This window comes from Heterocephalus glaber, unplaced genomic scaffold (genome assembly GCF_053883595.1).
Source record: "Heterocephalus glaber isolate CG9 unplaced genomic scaffold, H.glaber_assembly_v1.0 deba00001608, whole genome shotgun sequence".
Classification (NCBI taxonomy): domain Eukaryota; kingdom Metazoa; phylum Chordata; class Mammalia; order Rodentia; family Bathyergidae; genus Heterocephalus; species Heterocephalus glaber.
Genome location: NW_028258379.1, coordinates 15054097 through 15078502, shown reverse-complemented (window position 1 = coordinate 15078502; position 24406 = coordinate 15054097). Strand labels below are relative to the sequence as shown.

General features: G+C 50.3%; 1 protein-coding gene across 2 annotated transcripts; it reads left to right on the top strand.

Annotated features, from left to right (window-relative positions):
- The first annotated feature begins 26 nt into the window (after positions 1-26).
- Pgf (placental growth factor) lies at positions 27-12173 on the top strand. Of its 2 annotated transcripts, XM_004837186.4 has the most exons (8): positions 27-207; positions 349-491; positions 1693-1735; positions 5952-6148; positions 6371-6447; positions 8316-8345; positions 8449-8511; positions 11270-12172. In XM_004837186.4, the coding sequence occupies exons 2-8, from the start codon at positions 417-419 to the stop codon at positions 11295-11297; spliced, it is 513 nt and encodes a 170-aa protein (XP_004837243.1). In that variant the 5' UTR covers positions 27-207; positions 349-416; the 3' UTR covers positions 11298-12172. The 2 variants fall into 2 exon arrangements, with proteins under 2 accessions (XP_004837243.1, XP_004837244.1); XM_004837187.4 differs by lacking the exon at positions 8449-8511 and having other exon boundaries at positions 11270-12173.
- The last annotated feature ends 12233 nt before the right edge of the window (positions 12174-24406 follow it).

Below are 24406 nucleotides of genomic sequence, written 5' to 3'. Positions count from 1 at the left end.
GGAGCCCCGCCCCGATGCACAGCCTTGAAACCCAGTCGCCGACAAGCTTCGGTCCCAGAAGGGAGCTGCTGTCCGAACAGGAAACTGCATCTTCAGACTCCTGCCCAGCCACGAGAGGACCAGGGGGTTGCACCGAGCGCTCGAGGACTCTTCCCCGGATCACGCCAGCCCCACGCTTCCCGGACCCTCCGGGCTGCTCCCCTCCAGGTTCGCAGCCACAACCTTACCTGCGGGCTCCTAACTGCCCCGAGTGTCCAGAGGATGCTCAGGCCACCAGAGGGGACCTCGGGGCAGCAGTGAGGGGGACATCCTCACTCAGCTCCTTACTCAGCTCTCCTACTGTCCCAGGGGCTCCCCCAGGAGGACGAGCATGGTGATTTTCCTTCGGAGTCCCCTGGTTCAGGACGTCTGAGAAGATGCTAGCCTTGCAGTTGCTCACTTGCTTCCTGCAGCTCCTGGCTGGGCTGGCACTGCCTACTGTGCCCCCCAAGGTAAGAACTTCTCCTACTCCTGGCCTGGCTCCCCTGATCTGCTCGTCCCAGCGCTTGAAGCAGGGGACTCTGAAATCACAGACTCATGCCAGGGAGTAGCACTTCTCAGGATGTCCACACACTTCCCAGGGGCCAGGCTGGACCCATGGCTTCTGGGAGGACTCCTCAGTGGAGGCGGTCCCCAGCTCCAGGGGGCTGTCATGGTGGGGGGCAGGGAAGCCACAGAGAGAGAGAGAGGGAGGTTTCCTGTCTGGCCCCTGGAGCCATCGTGGCTTTGCTAAAATCATCTATCCCGTAATCCCAGGCGGTTCCCTGGCCTTGCGGTCAGGGTCGAGGCCCCATGACCAGCCAGGCGCCCCCAGGACCTCTGACCTGGCCTGGTGGAGAGGAAGCCAGCTGAGGAGGCTGCTGGTGGGTAGGCGAGGCCCTGCCCCCACCGGGCTCTGGGCTGAGCTGGGGGCTCTTGGGTGGGCTGGGATGAGACAAGGGGTCCTGCTGTGCCCTCTCTCCCGGGTGGGTGGCCGGAGGTCCTGAGTGCAGGGCCTGGGGAAGTGAGCAGGGCCCTTTTCCCAGGAGCCGGGTGAGTCTGGCTGGGAGCCAGCTTGGGCAGCAAAATCCTGACAAAGCCAATAAGCTCCCTTCCCACTCCACTTCCCTGCTGCCCTGGGAGTCCCCAGCCCCAGCCCAGGAGTGGGTGGGCTGGTGGGTCCTGCAAGGCCAAGCAGCCCAGCCACCAGCCTGTTCACTGCAGGGCTGGCCAGAGGTGTAACATTACCGGCAGCACTGGCTCATGGCGCCGCCTGCTCCAGCTCCTCAGCTCCCACCAGCTGATCACCTCCCCCTGGACTCTGGCACCCAGCCAAGGCGGGCTGTACAGGGCCCAGCAGGGCTGGCCTGGGAGCTGGGTAAAAGGGAGACCCCACAGGATTGCAAGATCTTTGGGATGCAGGAAGCCTCCAAAAGCCTCCAGCCTCCCCTGCTTTTCTAAAAGAGGAAACTGAGGCCAGGGAGAGGTGGGACCTGACCAGGGTCCACTTGGGTTTTTGTTGCTCCTGGGAAGAGGTGGCTCTGAGACATGGTAGTGTGTGCAGAGGGTGAGGAGGAGCTCAGAAGGGCCTCTACCCTCTTGTCGTTACACTTGACCCTGGAGCACAGAGCAAGAAGGTGACCTCCCCCCATCTCTGCACCTTTCCATCTACAGCCACGCGCCCTGTCTACTGGGAACAGTTCGTCAGAGGTGGAAGGTAAGCCATCCAGGCTGGGGGTACCATGCTCAGCCCCTCTCTTCTTTCCTTCAAGCCCCAGCAGAGGATGGGAAGGGATTGGCATGCAGGGTGGGTGCAGGCTAAGTTAGGGAGAGTCTCCATCCTGGCTGGCAGAGATGGCAGGGTCTGTGATCCAGCAGCCTAGAGAGATGTAGTAGTTCCAGGCCAGGGTTGTCCCCCACACAGAAAGCAGATCAGTATAGCCAGGGCCTGTCCGCCTGGCTCAGAGCCCCGTCTCAGCATGCTGTGAGGGTGTAGATGGGGTCTTGGAGGACAGGGTGGGCAGGGGGTGCCAGGGCTCAGACTGAGAGTCTGGGCACTAGATGTATTGAGTAAGCAATCAAGAGAACCAGGCTGGGTGAAGGGCCTCCCCAGTAGCCCAGCCCTGGTGGAGCTGCAGGGATCTGACCAGGCCTTTCCATTGATTACAAACAGACAGAAAATGAGTTGTACCCTCCCTGGCCCCTCCACTCCCGCCCTGGGTTGCATCAAGAGGGAATCTTCAAAGGGCAGCGAGACGTTTGCCAAAGAGACATATGCGCAGGAGGCAGGAGGCCCATGCCAGGCCCCCTGCCTGGCTCCTCCCTCCCTGCCTCCCTGATACGTGCAGAGCAGCCATACACTACTACTGAGGCTTCCTGCTGTGCCTCAGGAGAGGAGCATGTAGGGATGTGCACTCGCACACTCGGGGTAGCTGTCTGTGGACTGGGAACACCCACTGCGGGGCTGCCACCTACCAGTCCACCTGGCAGTCGGCCTCTCCTGGGTCTGGAAGTTCCTTGATGCTCGAGGCTCAGACCCCTTGGCCACTAAACAGGTGAGAGGAGTAAGCTGCCTTTGGCTTCATTGACTCCCACCTTGCTGTCCTCTGGAACTGGCACACTATTATGCTCTCTGGGGTCTGAGGAGGGACCCATCATCCACCTCCACATCATTTCCTTTTTTTTAATGTTTTTAGCAGTTTGGGCAACAGCTACCAAAGATATCTGAGCCTCAGTTTCTTCATCTATAAAATGGGAGCATTAGATGACATGATGCCAAAGGCTCTTTCTTTTGCTACAATTATAGAATTCTCTGACTCTGTGAGGAGACACAGGTATATATATGTCCCAGGATTTTGGATGAGGAGGCTTGGAAGTGTAAACTCATTAGTTCCTCTCACCTGTCATCCTGATCACTGGGGGATGTGTGTACTGCACTGTGGTCAGGGAAGTGCGATGAGCTTTCGACCCGCTCTTAAAATCTGAAAATGCTATCTTCTTTCTGCTAACACCAGAGCAAGAGACAGCATGGTCAGGCACTGGACAAAGCTTTTTTTTTTTTTGGTACCGGGGATTCAACTTGGGTCCTTGTGCTTGCGAGGCAGGCGGTGGAACCACTGAGCTAAATCCCGGGCCCTGGCCAGAGCTTTTTACTGTTACTCTTCATGGTAGTAGTGTTGGATGTTTGCTGTCATTCCATCTGACCACAAGACTATGAAGTAGGAAGGAATTTGCATTCCCTGCCTTTACAGATGAAGAGCCTATGCTCAAAGAAGTCCTGGGGTCACCTAAAGCTTCAGGCACTCCCCAGTGTACCTGGGCATGCTTGGCACCAGGCTCCCAACTGCTGGGTGGCTGAGCAAGGGGGAGCAGGGTGTCAATGTGGCGGGCTGGCTGTGAGCCAAGCCAGTGAGGAGGACACCTGCTGGGCTGGGGCTGGTGGCCAGTGGCTTTGCCCAGCCCTGAGGACCCTTCCCAGCCCCAGCAGCTTCTCCAAAAGAATGTTCCCGGGATTAAACATTTCCCTTCTTGTGTCTTCTCTCTTCTGGGTTTTAAAGCATCTGGGGACAGATGAGGCCAGAGAGAGAGCTGAGAGGCCAGCAGTGGCCTCTGGGGGACACCCAGCCATAGGCTCAGGTTCCTCCCACCCCACCCCCACCCTAACTCAGAGCAGGTCTGAGGCCAGCGGAAGTACTTGGGAGCAGCTGAGCTGAGCTCTTTCCTGAGGGGCTCAGCCCACGTCTGAGTGCAGGCATTGCACTCCCTCATCCTGGCCCCTCACCCAGACTCCTTTGTTTCTCCCTCTTGGCTTGACAGGGGAAGATGAAAGACCCTCTTTCCCCCTGACTGCCAGGTAAACCAGGCCCTGGCCCACCTCCTTCTGGGACTTCCCCGACACAGTGTGGCCACCTGAGCTGGAAAGTGGCAGATTTCAGGATTTGGGGGCCCTGGAGACTGGGACCTATAAAGGCAGAGTTAAAGCAGTGAGTGCCGGGATGGAGAAAGGAAATCCCTTCTGCCACCAAGGCCCAGCTGGCTGCACTCAACCTGGCTGTGGCTGCCACCTGAGTTTGTGAGATTTCGAGGAGGCTCGGGTGCGGGTGCTTCTTTCTCTGTTGTTCCCCTCCCTGAAGGCTGGTCGCAGAACAGGCGCTGAGCTTTCCGTGGTGCTTTGTCCGCCGGCTCTTTTCTGCTCTTATTTATGTTTCTGAAGCAGAGATTAAACGTTCAGAGTGCCATAGTGGTCACAAAGGTTTTAGACTAAACACAGCTCATAGAACTGGCGATAGGAAGTTGCTCTCTGACCCCATATTGCAAAGGCAGCCCCCCCCCCCCAGAGTAGCCTATAGGGAGAGAGGCCATATTTCCTACTTGGGGCCAGGGTGAGTAGAGTCAGTGGCCTGCCCAGAGAAGTAGAGTCAGGGGGCCTCTGGATCCCCCTCCAGCCCCGGGCCAGCCCCAAACCCCAAGCAGAGCAGGCCAGGATGGTGCAAGCAGACACCCAGATAAGCACGGTTTATTGCCTGAGTGGCTGCCCTGCCAGCTCCACATGGACACGCCGCCTCTTGGGTATTTTCCACCAGCTTACAGCCTCTCCCAAGCGCCTCTGCTACAACTGGAGTTTATTTTTCTTCTGAGATTGTCCTGAGACTCATGTCCTCATAGGCTCAGTGGAATGGACTTCGGCTCCATCTACCCCCTAGGAAAGGCTGTAAGGGGGTGTGCTGTGCCAGGGCTGCTAGGTTCCCAGGTGACCCCATCCTCTGTCCTCCCCCAGTAGCTAAGGCTGACCACTGGGCATGGAGCAAGATGACATGGGCCTAGGGGTGTTTCTCTGCCCGAAGTCTCAAGCCTGGCCTGGGCTGGGTTGAGTGCACTGAATCGACAGTCTGTCAGAGCGGAAGAGGCCTTAGGAATCATCTACTCCCAGCCTTCTTCTTTTTCCCAGCTAAGGAAACTGATATACCCAGAAAGGTTGAGTGACCTTCCCAAGGTCACATAGTATAGGGCCAGGACTTGAAGCCAGATGTGCTGGCTCTGGCCGCTTCCTAGGAGCCTCTCCTTGGGCCTTATCCCCAGACCTTCTTCTCCTGAAGGAGCACCATCTTTTGAGGGATTCCAGATCAGCCCTAAAAGATCCGGTCACTGAAAGGCTGCCCCTGATAATGCTTGGTGAAGGATCATCTAATCAGACAGGAGTCACTTAGCCTGTGTTTACTGGGGTCTCGTTTCTGTCTTCCCAGAGCCCCAGTTTGGCTGTCAAGGAGATAAGAGCTACCAGTGATGCTGGGAGGAGGTGGACCCCAGGGCCAAGCAGTGCTACAGGGGGTAGCACCTGCAGGGTCGAACTGTTGGAGAAGGTTGCAGGGAGGAGGAGGGAGGTGCCTCGGGGAGCAGGGCCTGGGCTTTACTTGGATAGAAGTGAAACCAGGGAAAGATGCTGCTTGGAAATGAACGTGACGTGCCGTGGCTCCACACAGACTGGGGGACCACAGAGGAGAGGGTTGAACATGTGGCCGGATGTGGTCTTGGTTGAAGGCAGAGGAGCTGGCACCAAGTGGGGATTGGAGGAAAGGAGCCGGGGCAGGTTTGGGGCCAGAGAACAAAGGTTAAGGCCGAGTCTCCCTGCAGGACTCTAGAGCGCTTTTCAGCAAGTTTTCCAAGACAGGGAAACACCAGGTCAGGCCTGAGGGCCTGGGGAGCTGCCAGGGCACAGTCCTTGAAGCTTCAAGGAGCCAGGACAGACATGGGTACCTGAGTAGAGAACAGGGCTGAGTGCTCCAGACCTGGAAGTTTGCACCCAGTTAGAAGAGCTAAGGTCCAGCAGGTGCCCCAGAGGGGTCAAGTGAAAAGGGGGCTCAGACAGGGTGGGGGCTTGAATGGAAGCAGCATGTAGGCCGAACCTGTCTGTAAGGTCTTCTTGCCTCCCGTAGTGGTGCCCTTCCAGGAAGTATGGGGCCGCAGCTACTGCCGGACGCTGGAGAAGCTGGTGGACATTGTGACAGAGTACCCCAGCGAGGTGCAGTACATGTTCAGCCCATCCTGCGTCTCCCTGAACCGCTGCACTGGCTGCTGTGGTGACGAGCGCCTCCAGTGCATGCCGGTGCAGACAGCTAACATCACCATGCAGGTAGGGGTGGTCCCTGCTCCTGGTGCCCCTGCCTCACGGCCCATGCACTCCCACTAGAAAGGACTCAGAAAGGGAGAGGAGGCAGCCAAGGTCCCGGGCCTCCCAGGCCAGGGCCCCCCAGTCACCACTCCAGCCCAGGGCCCTCCTTCTGGAGCCCGAATCTCTCCTTGGAGCCCACTCACCTCAGGCCTCACCAGGTGTCAACCTTTTTCTTCCCCCCAGATCCTGAAGATCACCCCAGGGGTCCGCCCCTTCTACGTGCAGCTGACTTTCTTGCAGCACACACTCTGCGAGTGCAGGTAGGTCCTGGACAGGCACTGGGACAGGCTCTGTGCACTTCAGAGCCTTGTCAAAGATGGGCCATAGGGCAGAGGTGGAGGCGGCCCACTTGCTTCCCTGCTTTTATTTTGTGTCCCTACCAGCTGGTTTGGCCTAGGGAGCTGGTCCCAGTATAGCTGCCAAGATGCCCCAGGTGAAGAGGGAGCCTGGGTCCTTTCCAGACTTACAGCGGCCCAGTGCACATTGTCGCTGTCCTCTGAGATCGGAGGGAGCTGCACAGGCACCCAGAAGAGGCTCTGGAAGCAAAGACACAGCAAGCCTGGACTTGGTTCTGGCCTAGGCTGCATGCCCACTGGAGGGGGGAAGCTGGGCTGAGAAGCAGAAGCAAGGACAGGTCCTGGTAGGAGGGGAGGGACCAAAGAAAGGAGGCAGGCACTTGGTTTCTTTAAAGTTGCAGCCCCTGCCCTTCCCTAACCCAGAGGCTCTGGTCAGCATCAGCCCTGCTGCCTGTGCCCCAGGCTCAGGCCTGGCTCTGCTATACAGAATCAAGGAGAGTGAAAGGCACCGAGATGCTGTTCTTGGTACCACTGGCCCACGGACAACAGCACCAAACTCCTCAAGGTCTGCAAGCCCCAGCCCCAGCTCATGGGCCATTCAAAAGTGTTTTCTATTTATTTACGTGTTTATTGGGTGCCCAGTATATGCCAGGGACTGGCCCATTGGGCTACAGTGGTGAGCAAGACAGACATGCTCCCATGTCTGCTCCCATGGCCACCCTATCCCCATGGCATAGATGAAGAAACTCAGGCTCAATACAGCTAGAGATTTGTCCCAGCTAGTGGGTGTGGAGGAGGAGTCTGGATCTGGACTGCAGCTTGACTCCTAAGTCCGCCCTGGTCATGCTGCCTCTCTTGGCCCTCACTACGTACTGGCATTGCCCCAGTACCGCCAAGGCTTGGCAGTCCCTACTAGCCAGGGATCTGACTGCCCGCTTTGAACCAGACCCCAGGCTCTGGGGGCTGTGCCTCAACCTGTTACCTCCTAGCCAGCATGGAAGCAGGTAATAGCAGCTCAGTTGGGACTTCTCCTGGGCACAGGGCTGGGCGGTGACCTCATCTTTTGCATCACCTGCTCTCACAGACACTTTGGGCACTAAGAAGATGAGAAGGGTGAGGTTCCAAGAGTGTTTCTGGCCTGCCTAATAGGGAGACTTGTGACCAGGCATTCCCAAGGAAGAAGCCAGCCCAGAGCAGCTTTCCCTCACTGGCTCCACAGCTGCCTGTCACTACCCACTCTTCCCACGGAAGACCAAGGCCCTGTCCCCTTCCAGTGTGCCAAGCGATGGGGACACTTTTCTTTTCACTTCTGGGCCACCAGCCACCGCCCCAGGGGGTAGAACTGGGACATGCCTGGTGACCATGTAGCTTGTGCTCGCCTCCCTTTACTGACCCACCCATTCCTCTGCTGTTGCCAGGGCAGGGTGGGGATTGTACCCTGGCAGGCAGCCTTAGCTAGCAGCAACTAACACCCCATCCCTGGCCTTGCCCATCACTACTGTCCTGGAGGAAACTCCCAGAATGCATCCTGGCAGGAAGGGTAAAAAGTAAACAGAGAAAACAAACCAAAGGAAGGCTCAGAAGGCCCCAGATCTGATGCCAAGAAGCTGAGGTTCAGAGAGGCCTGTGAGGAGGAGCCCCAGAGCCTAGAGGGGCAATTCCAGCCCAGAGGCCTCTGACTTGCTCTCTTGTCAGCGCCATGCTGCCCCCTTGTGGTCGCATTTCAACTGCAAGACCAGCGCTTGGGAAGTTTGAGGGAAGGTACAAGGGTGGCAGGAAGCCCCCACTTACTGATCTCTTGATTTCCTCTGCTCCTCTCTCTGCTTCCCTAGACCTCTGCAGGAGAAGACAAACCCAGAAAGGTAAGTGGCCTGGCCGGGGCTCAGGGCTCTTCTCAGGCCTGCCAGCCCCTGTCCTAGCATGGGGGCCCCAGCCACCTTGTCCTGATGCTTTGGCTTATTGCAGGAGGAGACCCAAGGTCAGGGGGAAGAGGAAGAGAGAGAAGCAGAAACCCACAGGCTGCCACCAGTGAGTGTGCGGGGAGCCCAGGGATGGCAAGGAGGCTGAGCCCAAGGGGGGCCTTGCCCAGCGGTCAGTGGCTGGGGAGGGGGAGAGGCAAGGTTTAGGGAGTCTTAGGGGCCAGAATAGGGGCTGCACTTCTTCAAGGGCCCAGGAAGCATGAGGGCATTTTGATTCTTGTCTTCGTTTAGTCTCAAATCTCAAATCTCTGTGTGGCCTTAAACACGTCATTTCACTTCTCTGAGCTGAGTTTTTCTGTGTGTAGAATGACCAGGCAGGGGGTGTACACCGAGCACAAGGTCATTATGCAAACATTGACCAAGCACTTCCTGTGCCAGGTGCATTAGCGAATGATATTTCTAAGGCTTAGGGTCTAATGATGAGGAGTTATCTAGGACTACATCCTGGCAGCCCTGGGGAAGGTGCAGCCCCTACTGGCTCCTAGGCCAGTGCTTCCTCTTCCCCCTCTGTGTTCCCTGCCCATCTTGGCTTCACACCTGGGACAGCAGGCTGGAGTCCAGGGTTGAGTGTGGTTGGCAGAGAAGAATTAGGGAAGGGGGCACCCAACCTGTGAGTCAGAAATAAAAATAAAATGTTTCATATGTACAGTGAATTAGGCACACTAGGTTCACCTTTGGGTCTAAGTCTCCTAGCTCCAAGATCAGAAATCATTTCATGCTACAGAAGTGAAGGTGATCCAGGCCCTGGCCCCACAAACTGGCTTCTCTGCAGGCAGAGATGTCCCCCCAACTCCACAAAGACAGGGATTTGGCGAAGTTCATCCCCCCAAGGCTTATGGCCCTCATTTCTGCCCTGGGCCCATGCAATAATTTGGGACAAGGACTGGAGGTAAAACAACCCCAGCCAGGCAGCCCCAGATTCAAAGTGTCCCATCGCCCCATTTTCTGGGCATCAGTCTTTAAATGTTACTTTTAGGAATTCTTTAGAAAGAATTTCAAAAGCCCATGTGCTCCCTTGCTCATTTTTAGGTTGCTATTGAACTTTTTCATCATAATTATAAGTGGTTACAAAGGATGTAATTTCTAGCGTATCAGAAACATTAATGTTTAATATAAACCTATTAAACAGTGAATATGTAATAGCCTATGGAATATGCCACCCTAATTTAATACCTTCACCTAGTTGTTTATTTAATATAATTAATTAATTTGTTTGTTTATTTAATTTTTGCAGTAGCAGGGATTGAACTCAGGACCTTGCACTTGTGAGGAAGGTGCAGTGCCACTGAGCTAAATCTCTGGCTCTTAATACCCACCACATACAACTTTTAAAAATCGAGTAGTCAAAAATAAGCTTACATTCTTCATAATCACATATTTACTTTGCTTCTATTTTCCTAAAATTTTGCATTTCCATTTCTTTTCCCCACAGAATTTCAGCCTAATGTAATTTTATTTTTATTGCTCAAAAGTCTTATTTATCATCTTGCTATTTATCTGCCACAGAGATGCTATGTGAGTTTGAATTATTTTAAATTTCCTGTGAGCATGAAACCAAATTAAATTTCCCCCTAGAATAAATTATCAAAAGTAATTATTAGTAGTACCACTTCATCAAAACAGCACATATACATCATGTTTTAATAAATGTAACATGTAAAAAATACAATCAGTCTTACTGGGAAGGCATCTCAATGAGATGGATATGGCTACTTCTTTTTAATTAGTTAATGACTTCAGTAATGAATATTACTTCCTGCCAGACTGAGACAGGATTCTGCATAAATTCCACTCCTGTTTATCATTTTTTATAGAGGAAAAGGTTGAGAAACCATCCTCATAAATGTAAGTAAATGAAACTGAATGCCATGGAACTATTTGAACTACACCCAAGTTATTTGCCCCAAACCTTCAGGTGATCTGTTAACAATTACTTCTAGGGCTGGGTGTGTAGATCAGTGTTTGCCTACCATGCAAGAAGCCCTGGGTTTGATTCTCAGCATAGGTGTGTGTGTGTGTGTGTGTGTTTGTAAACTTCTAAGGACACACTACTGGCTGACAGTGCCCTTAGTTTGCTCTTCAGTCCAGTTGAAAGAGTTGGAAACTGCCTGACTTGCAAATGGCTTGATTATCCAGTCCTTAGCCCTATTTCCTTCCTCAACACCTACACCAAGCTCTCAAATTGTCCTGTTTTGTGCACTTGGGATACTTTGACCTTGCAACAAAACACTTTTACAGGATTTGGGACTCACGAGACGCCTCCTTTCTCCTAAAGGGAGAAGGACAGTTGTGAACAGCCAAGCAGACCTCAGGCACTTTCTCATGCAAATAATTTCAAGGCTGAATACACAGGAAGGCTGAAAATTGGTTTCCTTAAAACTATTAATTCTAAGCCTTTGTTCCTCTGTTTATAGACTACTGTCTGAAAGTAACCAGAGGCATTACTAGGGAAGCCAGGCTGAGTTCTCATGCGACTGTCACTGACTAGTGTGTGACCTTGTGTGTGACCTCGGGCAAATTTCAAAGTCTCTGGGCCTGGTTCCTGGTCTCAGTATCTTCCTCATGGGGTGTTGCTAGCGGTAAATGAGACAGTGCTGGTGCAGGGCTGGGTGCCTGGATAAGTGCTGTGTGAAGTGCAGCCCCCTGCTGCTTGTTGGCCTGGGTGTAAGCAGGGTTCCAGAAGTGCTGCATCCTTCCTGTGCTCCTTGCCTAAGCTCCCCCCTTTGCCTCCCACCACCACAGGAGGGGGCCCTGTCCCCCACAGTGCACTGATATCCCCTGCCTTGTCTGTGTTTGTTCTCTGGCAGGTGCGGTGAACGTGCTCCCCGGAGGTAACCAGGCCCTCAGCGGAGAGACCCCACACCCAGCTCCTGTATTTATTACTGTCACACTCTCGGTGACCTCCCTGCTGGTACCTTCCCTCTATTTATTAGCCAACTGCATCCCTGCTGAATGACTTGCTCCCTCCAAGACAAGGAGCAAGGAGGGACAGGACCCTCAGGAATTCAGTGCCTTAAACAGAACGTGAGAGAAGGAAAGAAGCCATCCACAGACCCGTGGGAGCTTCGGCTTGGAAAGAAACAAGACGTGACCATGTGAGGGGCAAGCTGGACCCTAGAAGCCCCAGGTCCCCAGGGGACTGGAGAAGAACAGAGAGCCGGCCCTTCGAGGACTCCTGGCCTGAGGGTCTGCTCTGCCAGCAGCTTTTGCCCTGGTTGCTCCTGGCCCAGGCCGGGCAGGTGCCTGCTCTGGCCACCATGTCCCTGGCTGGGTGGGAAGGCAGGCAGCCGGTGGAGGGGATCCAACCGCATCCTCCTCTCCCTGGCAGCAGACACTTGCCCTGGAGATTGGGATGTTCAGCTCTGGAGAACAGCGCTTGCCTGGGGCCTTTTGCCACTCCTGTTCCTCTTAGGTTGCTCCCCTCACATTTTGCCTCCAGCTTATTCTAGGACATGGTTTTTTTCCAGCCAGGGTGCCGTGAGCCTGCCCCCACTTGGGGATGCAGGCAGAGTGGGCTCCGGGCTGGACAGAAAGCAGGGTGGAGGAGGAGCAGCCTGGGCAGTGGGGATGAGCTCACTGGGAGAGAAACCTATGTGTCTTAGCCCAGCAGCTGTGGAGCAGATTCCCCAAGGGCCCCTGTACCCACCAGCTGCCCCTGCAGGGGTATCTGTCTGCCAAGCCAGATTCTCTTGAATAAAGCATTCTAGTCTGGAAAAAGCTTGTCCAGGGGAGTGTGTATAACAGAGGATGGGCAGAGTGGGTGAGGGGATGCCAGGAGCCCAACACCATTGTTATACCTCATTTTCCTCATCTTCAAAAACCTGCTCAGGTTTTGAGAAAGCACATCCCACTACATGACAACAGGTCAACTTTCTCCTTCCTTCCTTCCTCCTTTTGACAGCTGTCTTAGTCACCTTGTGGTTTCTGAGTCACAATACCTAGCACTCACAACTTAAAAGAAGAGAGGCTTATTTTGGCTCACAGTTTCAGAAGTTTCAGTGCATGGCAGGCCGGCTCAAATGCAGAAACAGTATGGTGGAAGGGCCTGCAGTGGTAAAAAGGTGTTCATGGCATGGTGTCTAGAAAGCAGAGGAAGAGAGAAGGTAGTAGCTCAGGACTGGAATATACCCTTCTAGGTCACACTCCCATGATCTGCCTCTTCTGGCGAGGCCCCACCTCCTGACAGCACACTCAGCCAATGAACTGACCAGTGGATGAATCCACTGACTAGTACAGCACAGCCATGATCCAACCACCCTCCAAAAGCCCCACCTCTGAGTGCATGAGAGTTTTGGAGGACAGTCCAGATCCAACTGCAACACTCTGCCCATGGCCCCCATTAAGATTGTCTTTATGCAAAATGCATGAAATCTATTTTTAAGAGTCACCAAAGTTTTAATAGTTCCAGCATTGCTAGAAAGTTCAAGTCCAAAGTCTCCTCTGAGATTCAAGGTAAACTCTTAGCTGTGAACCCCTGTAAAAATCACAAAGAAAGTTAAACACTACCAACATGCAATGGCACAGGATAAACATTCCCATTCCAAAAGGGAGCTGTAGGAAAATAGAAAGGAACGGGACCAAAGCAAGACTGAAACCCAGCAGGGCAAACATTAAATCCTGTAGTTCTATGTCCAGTGCCTGGAGCAAGTTTTGACAGGATGTGAGCTCCAAAGGCTTAGGCAACCCTGCCTCTACAACATTGCTATTTGTAGCCCTCATAGCCTCTCTCTTGGACTGGCTCTGTTCACTGTCTGTGATTTTACTTAGCAAACATTCCTGACTTTGCCACTTCCTGAGGTCTCCTCTGCACTTTCTGCTTCACAGCTTCACACAGTACCTTTTCAGGGACAAACTGCCTGGCCTCCCGGGCCTTCTTCTGAAATCTGGTTGGAAGCCTCCCTGACACCACAACTCTTGCATTTTGCATGCCTGTAAAATGAGTACCATGTGGATAACAAATGTCTGCTGCCACTCTTGATCATAGTTGCAGAGACCCCTGAGTGCTTAATGGCTAAGCACTGTGAACCAAGTCCTAGGCAACTGTTTCCCTATGCAGCCCTTCTTTGAGCAGGAAAGCCAAAGTCTTTCACTTTTGCATTTTTAAGCCAGTGAAGGATGAGGTCTTGGTGATTCTTGAGATTCCCTCAAGCCAACTTTCTTATTGTCTGGTTTAGCTTCTTTTAAATGCTGATCTTTTCAGCAATCATGTTTTCTTTTGCTCCTGATTTGCAGGTACTTCCTTTCTGCCTCAATGGAAAACTTTTTAATAAGCTTTTTTCTTGATTCTCATTGTAAACCTGGCTGAAAGTAGGCCATACCACAGCCTGAACATTGGGCTGCCTTAAAATTTCCTCTGCCAGACAGAGGACTACTATCTAGAATATAAACAGAACTGAAAAAAATCAGACCCCCCCAAATTCAAAGACCCAATTCAAAAATGGGCATCTGAAATGAACAGACATTTCTCAGACAAAGAAGTAAAAGCAGCAAATAAGCATATGAAAAATGTTCAACATCACTGGTCATTCGAGAGATGCAGATGAAAACGACACTGAGATTCCACCTCACCTCAGAAAGAATGGCTGCTATCAAGAAATCAACCAATAACAAATGCTGGTGGGAGTGTGGGGAGAAAGGAATCCTTCTCCATTATTGGTGGGAGTGCAGACTGGTGCAACCACTGTGGAAATCAGTATGGAGATACCTCAAAGAACTAGGGCTAGAGGTCCCACTTGACCCAGCTATTCCCCTCCTGGGTATCTTCCCAAAAGAATCATACCACAGCAATATATGTGCACCCATGTTTATAACAGCACAGTTTGTAATAGCGAAAGCTTGGAAACAGCCCAAATGCCCATCAACTGGAAAGTAGATAAAGAAGATGTGGGTTTTTTTATAAAATGGAGTACTACTCAGCCAGAAAGAACTAGAAACTAGAGACATTTATAGCTAAATGGATGCATATTGAGGACATACTCTTAAGTGAAAAAAATAGGACACATATGTGTAAATACCGAATAGTTTCTCTAGTGTGAGAAACTGAAAGTGTAAATAAGGATTAAAATGAATAATTGATAATTTCAAATAGGAAGAAAAGGTCCAAAGGGGTAGGGGAAGTGGGAGGGGAAGGGGAAAGGAAAGAAGGGAAAGGAAAAATTATGAGAAAAAATGGAAACAAAGTCTTCGTAAATAGGGAAGGGTGGAGGGGGTGAAGGGAGAGCAGGGGAATGGGGAAAAAAATAAGAACCAAGATACATCATGTACAGGTACAAACACCCAATGATAAATGTGAACGTACTGTATACATAAAATGTACCAATAAAAGAATTTAAGCAAATAAAAATTTCCTCTGCCAGATTAATTTGTCTGCTGCCCTTAAACTCATTCTCTCTCTCTCTCTCTCTCTCTCTCTCTCTCTCTCTCTCTCTCTCTCTCTCTCTCTCTCTCTCTCTCTCCCTCACAGAGTCTCAGGATATGGGCAAAATGTAGACAAATTTTCTGCAAGAATGCAGCACACATGGTCTCAAGTCCAGCCGAAAGGAGTCTTTGTTCCCAATAGAAATCTTCTGAGCTTGGCCCTTACACTCTGGATTTGTATCAGGATTCTGGTCTTCTAAACTCTGACCAGAATCTCCCATAAAGCGCAGCGTTTTCTCTGCCAGCATCTCCTGACCTTTCCAAACTTCTCCTTTAGACCAGTTACAAAGGCTTCTAAACCATGTAGTCAGATAGTCACAGTAACCACCTCACTCCTGCTATCAATATCTGACCCAGTCACTTTCTGTCACTGAGACAGAACACCTGACACCTGCAATTTAAAGGAAAAAGAGTTTATTTTGGCTCACAGTTTCAAAAGTTTCCGGTATGATGAAAGGGCCTGCTGTGGAAGAAAGTATGGTGACCAGGAAGCAGAGAAACAAGGGAGGAGCCAGAGACAAGAATATACCCGTCCATGTCATGCCCCAGTGACCCACCTCTTCTGACCAAATCCTACCTCCCAAAAGCATGCTCAGCCACTGAATTCACTAGTGGATGAATCCACAGATGAATACAGCACCTTCATGATCCAACCATCCTCTAAGTTCCTTACCTCTGAGTGTATGAGAGCTTTATGGGATATTTCAGATTGAAATCACAATACCAGCTGAGGGATCTGAGGCCCAAGAAGGCAAAATGACTGATAGAGAGTCAGACAAGCATTAAACTAGGCGTCAGAAGCCAGGGCGTTATCTGGAACTCACTAAGTGATACTGGGTTTTCCTCTGCCTTCATTTCTTCATCTCTAACCTGAGATGGCTCCTCTGGTTTTGATACATTCTAACAGGGCTCCAGGTTCCAGACTCAGTGGCCCTCATGGTCATGGAGATTGTGCCTATACAGGCAATGCCAGGGCTGCCCTGGTGTTTGCTAAGTCCTGCTCCTGCAGCACTCTGGGTCCCGCCCTCCCCTAATGAGGAGCTCCCAGATGTCCTTTTGGACACTGAGGCGCCAGTGTGGAATTGAGCTTTCAGATACAGTCTAACTAAAATTGGGGAGAGGCCTAGCCCCAGCCACCTATGACACCATCAAATTCAGGAACACAGTTCCCTTCTCCTGCCCCAGAGCTACACACACACACACACACACACACACACACACACACACACACACAGCCCAGTACCCAGACGCTCTGGACCCTAAGGGGATGGGGTCCCCAGACTCTTCATTCCCTCAAGGAAAATATGAAGACTTGCTCCCCAGGGACTTGAACTTCACTATCTCCCACTTGCTTGGATCTGCTGCCAGTTTCTTCCTTTTGACTCCCAACTTCCTCTGCCTTCTTCCTTAAAGTCTTAGTATGAAGAAAAAGAAAAAAGATTCTTTTTTCTTGTCTAAACCACTTATTGTCAGGCTCCCATCTGCTTCTGACCTGCAAAGTGTGTGTGTCCTTTTATGTTGTATATGGTGTGGAAAGGGGCTCCAGTTCCTCATTTGAGGCTGAAACCCATATGGACCTGGTGACAGGCAGAGGTCCGAGTCAGGCTTTGGAGTGAGGCTACAGATGGACTAGTAGGATGAGGAGGCCCTGCTCAGGCAGCTGCCCTTGGCCATGGGTTCACTGCGGCCAGGGCCCCCAGAGGTCACTCTGGTCAGAATGTGCTCCTGGCTGGTGATCACAGAGAGGGTGTGGATCAGCCCCAGGGGACACACTTAGCAAGGGAAAGACTTCCCTGCTGCTGCAGCTGTTCCAATTCGTTTGCCTTTGACCGACTAAACACTGAGGAGAGCAGCACTGCCCTTGGCTAGGCCTCTGGCTCAGCCTTGAGGACCCCAACTTGGCCCCTGTAGCCTCTCCAAAGCTTTCAACTCCTGAGATCACCCACACAGAGGGCACTAAGGCCACCCCACCCAGGCCAGTGACCCCTGTAAAGTCCTAGACAGAAACCAGGCCAGCTCCAGATAACAGAAACAAAAATCCACATCCTCAACCAGGGGTCCCACATAGGAATAAGTGGGAAAGGAACTGATGGGTCCATTTGGCCATACTGGGAGTCCTTTCAGATCCTTTGGGTCCTAAAGGGCCCTTTGTATTGGCTTGTTACCCATTTGTGGAGCAGCATCTGGGTAACAGATGTCATCCTGGGCGCTGAGGAGCCAGTGAGGAATTACGCTCCCTTTCCAGTGGACCCCGGGCCAGGGCGTGTTAGAGGATATGGGTCAGAACTTTTTTGCTGCTTGAATTTGTGACCGGACTCAGAGCTTAAAAAAGGTGGCTCTTAACCTCCAATACTAAAAACAAGGAAACAATTTGGAGTGGACACATTTGCCTACAGGATTTATTAAGAGATGGCTGAAGTAATTCTGCTACACCTAAGCATCAGTAAGCACCCCTCTTCAGTCTCCATATGCAGCTGACTGGCGTGGGGGAACAGGGTAACAGTTTCCCGGGAGTTGTGGGGTGTTCTTCCTGGAGCTGGATCTGCCCATGTGCAGTCTGAACAGGGAGTGGGGGAGGGCAACGTGAAAGCGGGACAGAGGGACAGAGAAGGGACCCTCTGGGGCCTCCAGCAGGAGAGTCCTTTGGGTCAGGTGGACACAGTAGAAAGCCAATGTCCTGTAGCTTGCCCAAGTTCTCCTAGGAGGGAGGCCTGCTGGGAAGGAGGCCCACAGGCTCTAAACTATACATGTAGGTTGGGGTGCAGCTGAGTAGGGGTGTCAAATATTGAACTGAAAATGATCTCCCACATCGAGGCACATTTGTTCCAGGTAAGCCAGCAGTGAGCCCACCAGAAAGCTGGCATCCTCATCATGCCAGCTCATTCACAGCTGAGAAGGGCTTTTCCCCAGTGTCTGCTTCCCCAGCTGTGTAAAAGAAGAGGAGGGCCTGGGGAAAGGGAAGGAGGGGTACCAGAGCCAGCCATGCCCCTCACCACTCGCCTGAGCCAAATCCAGGCTCTGGAAGGGGAAGGGAAAGGGTTAGTCTTAAGTTGGATGGACCTGCCTATGAGGGGCTGGATCTTTAATAAGTTACGGTGACAGGAACATTAGATCTGCCCAAGATGTTATTAAGGGACAAGGAAGGAGAATCACTATAGCTCACCTAGAAGCAATGATGGGAGAAAACAAAACCAAATTTGTTTGTATCTTAGTATTTGCTCAATAAGCAGTTTACCCATATAACATTGATAAGAAAATATCTTGTTACCCAAATGTAGTTATGGGATGTTAGACATGACCTTGACACTTCTGTGCTCCAGAGGTGACCTCTCTCTTCCCTCCCCTTGGATTTGGATGGCCAGTCTGCTTTGACCAATAGAACATAGCAGAAGGAACCCTCCCATGGTCTTGATTCTAGATTCAAGAGCACTGGTGCTTCTGCCTCAGTGCCTTGGAACTCTGAGCTGCCATATAAAAGTCAGCTATCCTGAAGTCATCGTGTTGGAAGGAAGCCCGGGCTGACCAGAGAGAGAAGGAAGAGAGACAGAGGGGTGGGGTGGAAATGGATGCTTGGCCAACTCCAAGCTCTCCTAACTTTCAGCATTATAGTCATCTTGGCTGAAGTCAGGCCCTTACAGAACAAAGACAAGCTCTTCTTCCTGTGCCCTGTCTGATTTCCTAACCCACAGAATCATGAGATATCATAGTAACACATTGTTTTGAGGTGCTTTTGTTACACAATAATAGGTAACTAGAAGAGAAAAGAGGGTAAAGTGAAGAGATAGACCTCCACCTCTCCAGAGGTGACCTGTATGGCATACGACATATGGTCATGTAAAGATGAGAGATAAGAGCACTCTAAGCAGAGGTCATGGCTGATGTAAAGGGACAGAAGGGATCCCATTGTGGCAGGAGCATGATGGAAGAGGGAGGAAGGAGACTGGGGGAATGTCACAAGTAGGCAGGAGCCAGACCTGAAGAGCTTTGTGAGACAGGTAAGGAGTTTGCAGTCTGTTACAATGGAGAGGGAAACCACTGGAGCGTGTCAGGTGAGAGGGAAAAGTGACGTTGGGACATTTTTTAGAACATCACTCTGCCCGTTATGTGGAGAATGGCCCTAGGAAGGCAAGACAAAGGCTACAAATCCACTTGGAAGGCTGTACCAAATCTAGGCTGGCAACTATGGTATACTGTTCTAGGAAGAAGTACTAGGGGGAGAGGGAAGTAGGGATTCCCAGGTCTTCTTTTTTTTTAAAGGCAGGGCTCAGTAAGCTGTCCAGGCTGGGCTTGAATCTGTGATCCTCCTGCCTCATCCCCCTGGAATGCTAGCATTACAGGCCTGTGTATGAGCATTTTTTGAGCCAACCAAGACCAGGTATTTTGTAATAGATACATGTGTGATGGAACAAAATATATTGACATGCAAATGTCTTCCCAGTTTCCCTATCTACTAAGGAAAATCCCATTCTTCAAGAAATCAGGAGAATAACAGGAGAGGCCATAGCTGAGAGGAAAAGCGGATCTACCTAGACTATTACAAGAGACAAGCAAGCAGGAGGAAGGAAGTAAACAACAGGCCTCAGGGCTGGAACTAGGGGAGTTTGGGGCTTTGCTGAGGAGCATCCGATGAAACAAGACAATTTGGGGAGCAAATTTAGGGTGCTTCTGGGAAACACCACTTTGCTTCCTTAATGCAGACGGCCCTGATGTCCTTTGAGTAGGTTCATTCAGTGACATACTGGGCAGACAGCCTAGAAGAGCTCTTAAATCAGCTAGGGTTACATAGACATAAATGAGACACTGTCCTTGCCCTTAGAAAGTTTGCCAAAAAAGCTCAGAGTGTAGCTTAGTGGGGGAGAGCTTGCCTAGCCTGGGCAAGGTCCTGGGTTCGATCCCCAGCACCACACACACACACACACACACACACACACACACACACACACACACAGACTACATTAAGATTATAACAGAAGGAAAGAGGGGCCAGGGATTTAGCTCAGTGGTTCCGCTGCCTGCCTTGCAAGCACAAGGAGCTGAGTTCAATCCCTGGTACCAAAAAAAAAAAAAGAAGAAGAAGGAAAGAGAAGTTGGTGATATTTGAGCTCTGCTTTCAAGAATGGGTGAGTTCTAGATGGGAACACTCAGTGACACAGACAGACCTAGAGGGAGAAACACCCATGGCTGGATAGGAGCTCTCAAGTAGTTCCATTTGGCTGAAGGGTGGGAGTCAGGGCTTTGCTAAGCAGTGAGAGGCAGTTTTTTTAAAAAACAGAATGGTGAAATGATCTTGGAATTTGTAGCTGAAAGAAAATTTACAAATTGTCACTTTCTCATGCTGAAGCCCAGGTTGTCCAAAGCCATGTAAGTTAAGTGAAGCAGAATTTTCAGATTCACCGTAAGGACCGAGATGGAATTGAATCCAGATCTGACTCGGAAGCCTGTGCACTCTACCCCTCTCCACAGCACCTCGCCTCGCCTCCCTCTTCGGATACAGACAGGGAGGAGGGGAGGAGGGGAGGAGGGGAGGAGGGCTGCGTCTGCTCCCAGGCTGAGAAGCGCCAGACCATCTGTGAGGTGGGTCTGGGTGGGTCAGCAGAAATCACAAACTCTGGTGAGAAATCAAGGCTCCAGACAGGGCGGTGACAGGCCAAAGCCTTGGGGTGGAAAGACTGCTGTCTGTCAGCACCAGCGCCCAGCAGCTGTTTTCCTAGAGCAGCCGACTCTTCCCTTTCCTGAGGGAAGCCTGAGAGCTCCCCTCCCCCTGACACAGGCTGTGACTGAGGCAAATGAGGCCCTACCTCCGGGGCTCCAGGCCAAAAAGATGGTGTTTCTAGTCCCTGAGGAAAACACCAGGCAGGCGGAAAGGCAGGGAGGAGTTGAGGTTCCCTCATGGAGCTGGGGCATGCAGTGTCACCTGGGTGGTGGGACAGGATGCTGCTGCCATACTGATACCCCCCCCTCGCCCCCCGCCACTCTAGAGACTCAGCCCCTCTGCAAGGTCCCATTGTCCTTGGTTGGACTCAGTGTAGGAGGCCCCATGCCTTCCCCTCTCCTTCTCTCTCTCCTCTAAGGCCCTGCCCCCACCCACCCACCCAGCCTGGGCCACCCAGAGTCACCATTCAGGCCCCAAGGTAACAGGAACCTCCACACTCACACTGTCCAACCCTCAGTGACAGGACTGGCATTTACAGACATGGGACACCTGGTGACCCTGGTGGGGCTCAGGGATTTGTCCTGGAGTGGTGATACCTTCCCTGGATTAGCCGCTGATCCCTTCCAAACCTCTCTGCCACACTCTTCTCCTGAAGCCTGTGAGGCCTTCTTACCCAGCAGGTAAGCTGGAAAGAATCCTGAGAGGGTGTGGAATCTGCCTGAGAATTTCCTGCCCCAATGTCCTACAAGGTCCAGGCTGACAGCTGGCCACGGCTGTGATGTGCACACTTAGAATCCAAGGTCTGAGGGAGGCAGGTTCGGGTTCACACATGGTCTCTGCATCAGGGCTAGGCCTATGGGGTCATGGAGATCACGATGGAGGAGGGGCAGGGCCCAGCCAAAACCCAGGAGCATCCTGGAGCTGTCCTTGCTCAGGTAAGCTCTGTGAAAGACAACTACTCACCAGACAGGAAGCTGGGAGGGGTGAGGACCCCTCTCAGTTCAAATCCAGGAGGCTTTGGGATCCTTCTCTAGAGACCAGTCTTGGCCAGTTGGGATTTGTTCCAGCAGCAAAGGCTGCATGTGGCTGTTTCACGAGGCTTTTGTCTTTGTAAGAGTGTAGGTTTGTTTATCTGCCGCCCACCTCCCTCTCCTAAGAATAAAACATTCCCATCCTCTTAGGAAAGATTAATTGTTATGTAGTTATGATAACAAATAACTCCAGACTGGTTATAAACCTGGTTTATATGGCCACTTGGTTCAGTAACAAGACTCCTGAAACCACACAGTCAGTAATAGCCCCATGCTTCTGAAAATTAACCAGTTGGCAATAACCTCCCTCCAATGACTGTAGTTCCAGGGCCAAGCATCTCTCAACAAAAGTTGACCCATCCCTGAACTCCAGGCTTCCCCAAAATCTGTATAGTAATATTCCCTTATCTGCAGTTTCACTTTCTGGGGTTGCAGGTACTCGTAGTCATTCAACTAGAAACCGATGAATGGAAAACTCCAGAAATAAACAATCATAAGTTTAAAAATTGCAGCTATTCTGAGTAATGTGATGAAATCTCACACCATTCAGCTCTGTCCCACCCAGGATATCAATCATTCTTTTTGGCAGAGTAACCACACTGTATATGCTACCCGACCTGTGAGTCACTTAGTAGCTGTCTACATTATTAGATCAACTATGGTGGTATCATAGTGCTTGTGTATAAGGTTTGGTACTCTTCATGGTTTCACGTGTCTGCTGGGGGTCTTAGAACATATCGATACTAAGAATAAGGAAGGACTATTGTATGGGATTAATTTTCCACTCTGTCCAGAGACACTGTCTTGCAAGTACAACACTCCCTTGCTTTACACAAGCAGTAAATGCAGTCTCTTGTTTCAGATAATAAGTGGTTATGTCTTCCTTCAATAAAATCTTTTTTCCCTTAAAATCTTTCTTATAACTGGGCTGGGGATTTAGCTCAGTGGTTTCACCACCTGCCCCACAAGCACAAGGACCCGAGTTCAATCCCCGATACCAAAAAAATGAATCTTTCTTACAACTTACAAATTCTCCCAAAACCCAGAGAACAAATAATACATTTTTTTAAAGGTTTGGTACAGGGGACAATAATCAGCTGCGGACCGGACCAGACTGCCAATTGAGGTGGGGGAGATTTTGAGGAACCAGGGACAACAGCAAAATGTGCTGCTCTTCATGATATGATAAAAGGGCTACAACAGACCACTGAATATCCACACAATTTGAGAGGTGAAAATGAACAACTAAAAAGAAATGCTGATATGACAAGGGAAAAGCTGAAATCTCACAAACAGGACTATAAGAATAATACTGCCAAACTTGTACATGAAATGAAAATCAAAGAAGAAAAACATAAGATAGAAATAAGCAAATTTTATCAAGATATGCAGAAAAAAGTTGAATTAAATGAAGAAAAGCACAAAGATCTAATAAAGAAAAAGGAGATGGAAATCTCAGAGTTAAATGCAAAGTTAATAACTCAAGAAAAAGAAAAGCAAAATGAAATAATCAAACTACAGCTGGAGTTTGATGCCAAACTAGCAAGAGTTCAGACTAAGTCAAAACCATATCCAGATGCTACTATTTCCCCACAGAGTATCTACAGAAGGAAGCTTCAACATCTTCAAGAAGAAAAAAACAGAGATCGTAGCTCTTCGTAATACCATTCACAATTTGGAGCAGCGCCTTTCTATTGGCAAAGATTCTCACCTTAAACGTAGACAATTTTGAGTATAATAGTAAATTCTTTAATTACTATTACTTTTTTTAAAAGCAGTTGAAAAATTCACTTCCATTTTCAATATAAGTATACTACCTAAATAGCCTAAATAATAAATGAGACAGCTTTAAACATTAAAATAAATAAATAAATAAATAAGGTTTGGTACAAATTGGCCTAACCTGGAGCCAAAAGTTCATCTACCTGCCTCCCTCCTTTTTAATCTCTCTGCCCTCCCCCAGGTCCCAGCTCCATCTTGCAGAAGTGCCTGCAGTGAATCCTCATGTGTCCCCATTTGGACCATCTGTAAGACAAATGAGCATCTCTTTTGATAAAGTAGGTCACATTCCTTGGGATAATTTTTATTATGGTGCATTATGTCCAAAGACATCCCTCCTCCCACCATCACCATCAGGCATGAAGACAGAAGAAAGGAAGAGGCCAACAAGACATTCCCCTTCCCATCAGGAATATTTAAAAGGCACTTTCTATCTGCACTTGCACATTATAATAGTATTGTTGGACACTTCCAAAATTTTAATCTCTCTCTGTCTGTCTCTCTCTCTCTCTCTCTCTCTCTCTCTCTCTCTCTCTCTCTGGAGATTAGAGCCAGGGCCTTTGCACTGAACTACATCCCCAGCCCTTTTGAGACAGGTTCTCACTAAATTGCTTGGACTAGGCTTGAAATTGTGACCCTCTGCCCCCACCTCCCAGAGTGCTGGGACTGTAAGTATGCCCAGTGTATCTCTCTTTCTCTTATTTTAATTTAGGATTTTAAATTTGAGTTTATTCTTTAATACAGTATAAAGTAAGGATCAATTTTTTCAGTGAGTTAATTCAACTGTCCCAACACATCATATGAAGAATTCATATTTTTTTTTTGGTACCGGGAATCGAACTCAGGACATTGTGCTTGCGAGGCAGCGGCAGAACCACTGAGCTAAATTCCTGGCTCTGAAGAATTCATTCTTACTCCAAAGGTTTGAAGTACTTCATTGTATGTCAGATTCTTCTATAAACATGACTTTGTTCTGGACTTTTTCTATTCTTTCATCTCTTTGTTTACAGCAATGCCTTTATTTTAAAAACATAGCTTTTATTTTTTTTAATGTTCTTCAGAGG

Excerpts from the sequence above, each read along its gene's own strand:
- Pgf (XM_004837186.4), top strand. The coding sequence starts at position 417 with ATGCTAGCCTTGCAGTTGCTCACTTGCTTCCTGCAGCTCCTGGCTGGG. Across the intron at positions 492-1,692 it reads TGCCTACTGTGCCCCCCAAG|CCACGCGCCCTGTCTACTGG; the intron begins GTAAGAACTTCT and ends TTCCATCTACAG. Across the intron at positions 6,448-8,315 it reads CACACACTCTGCGAGTGCAG|ACCTCTGCAGGAGAAGACAA; the intron begins GTAGGTCCTGGA and ends CTGCTTCCCTAG.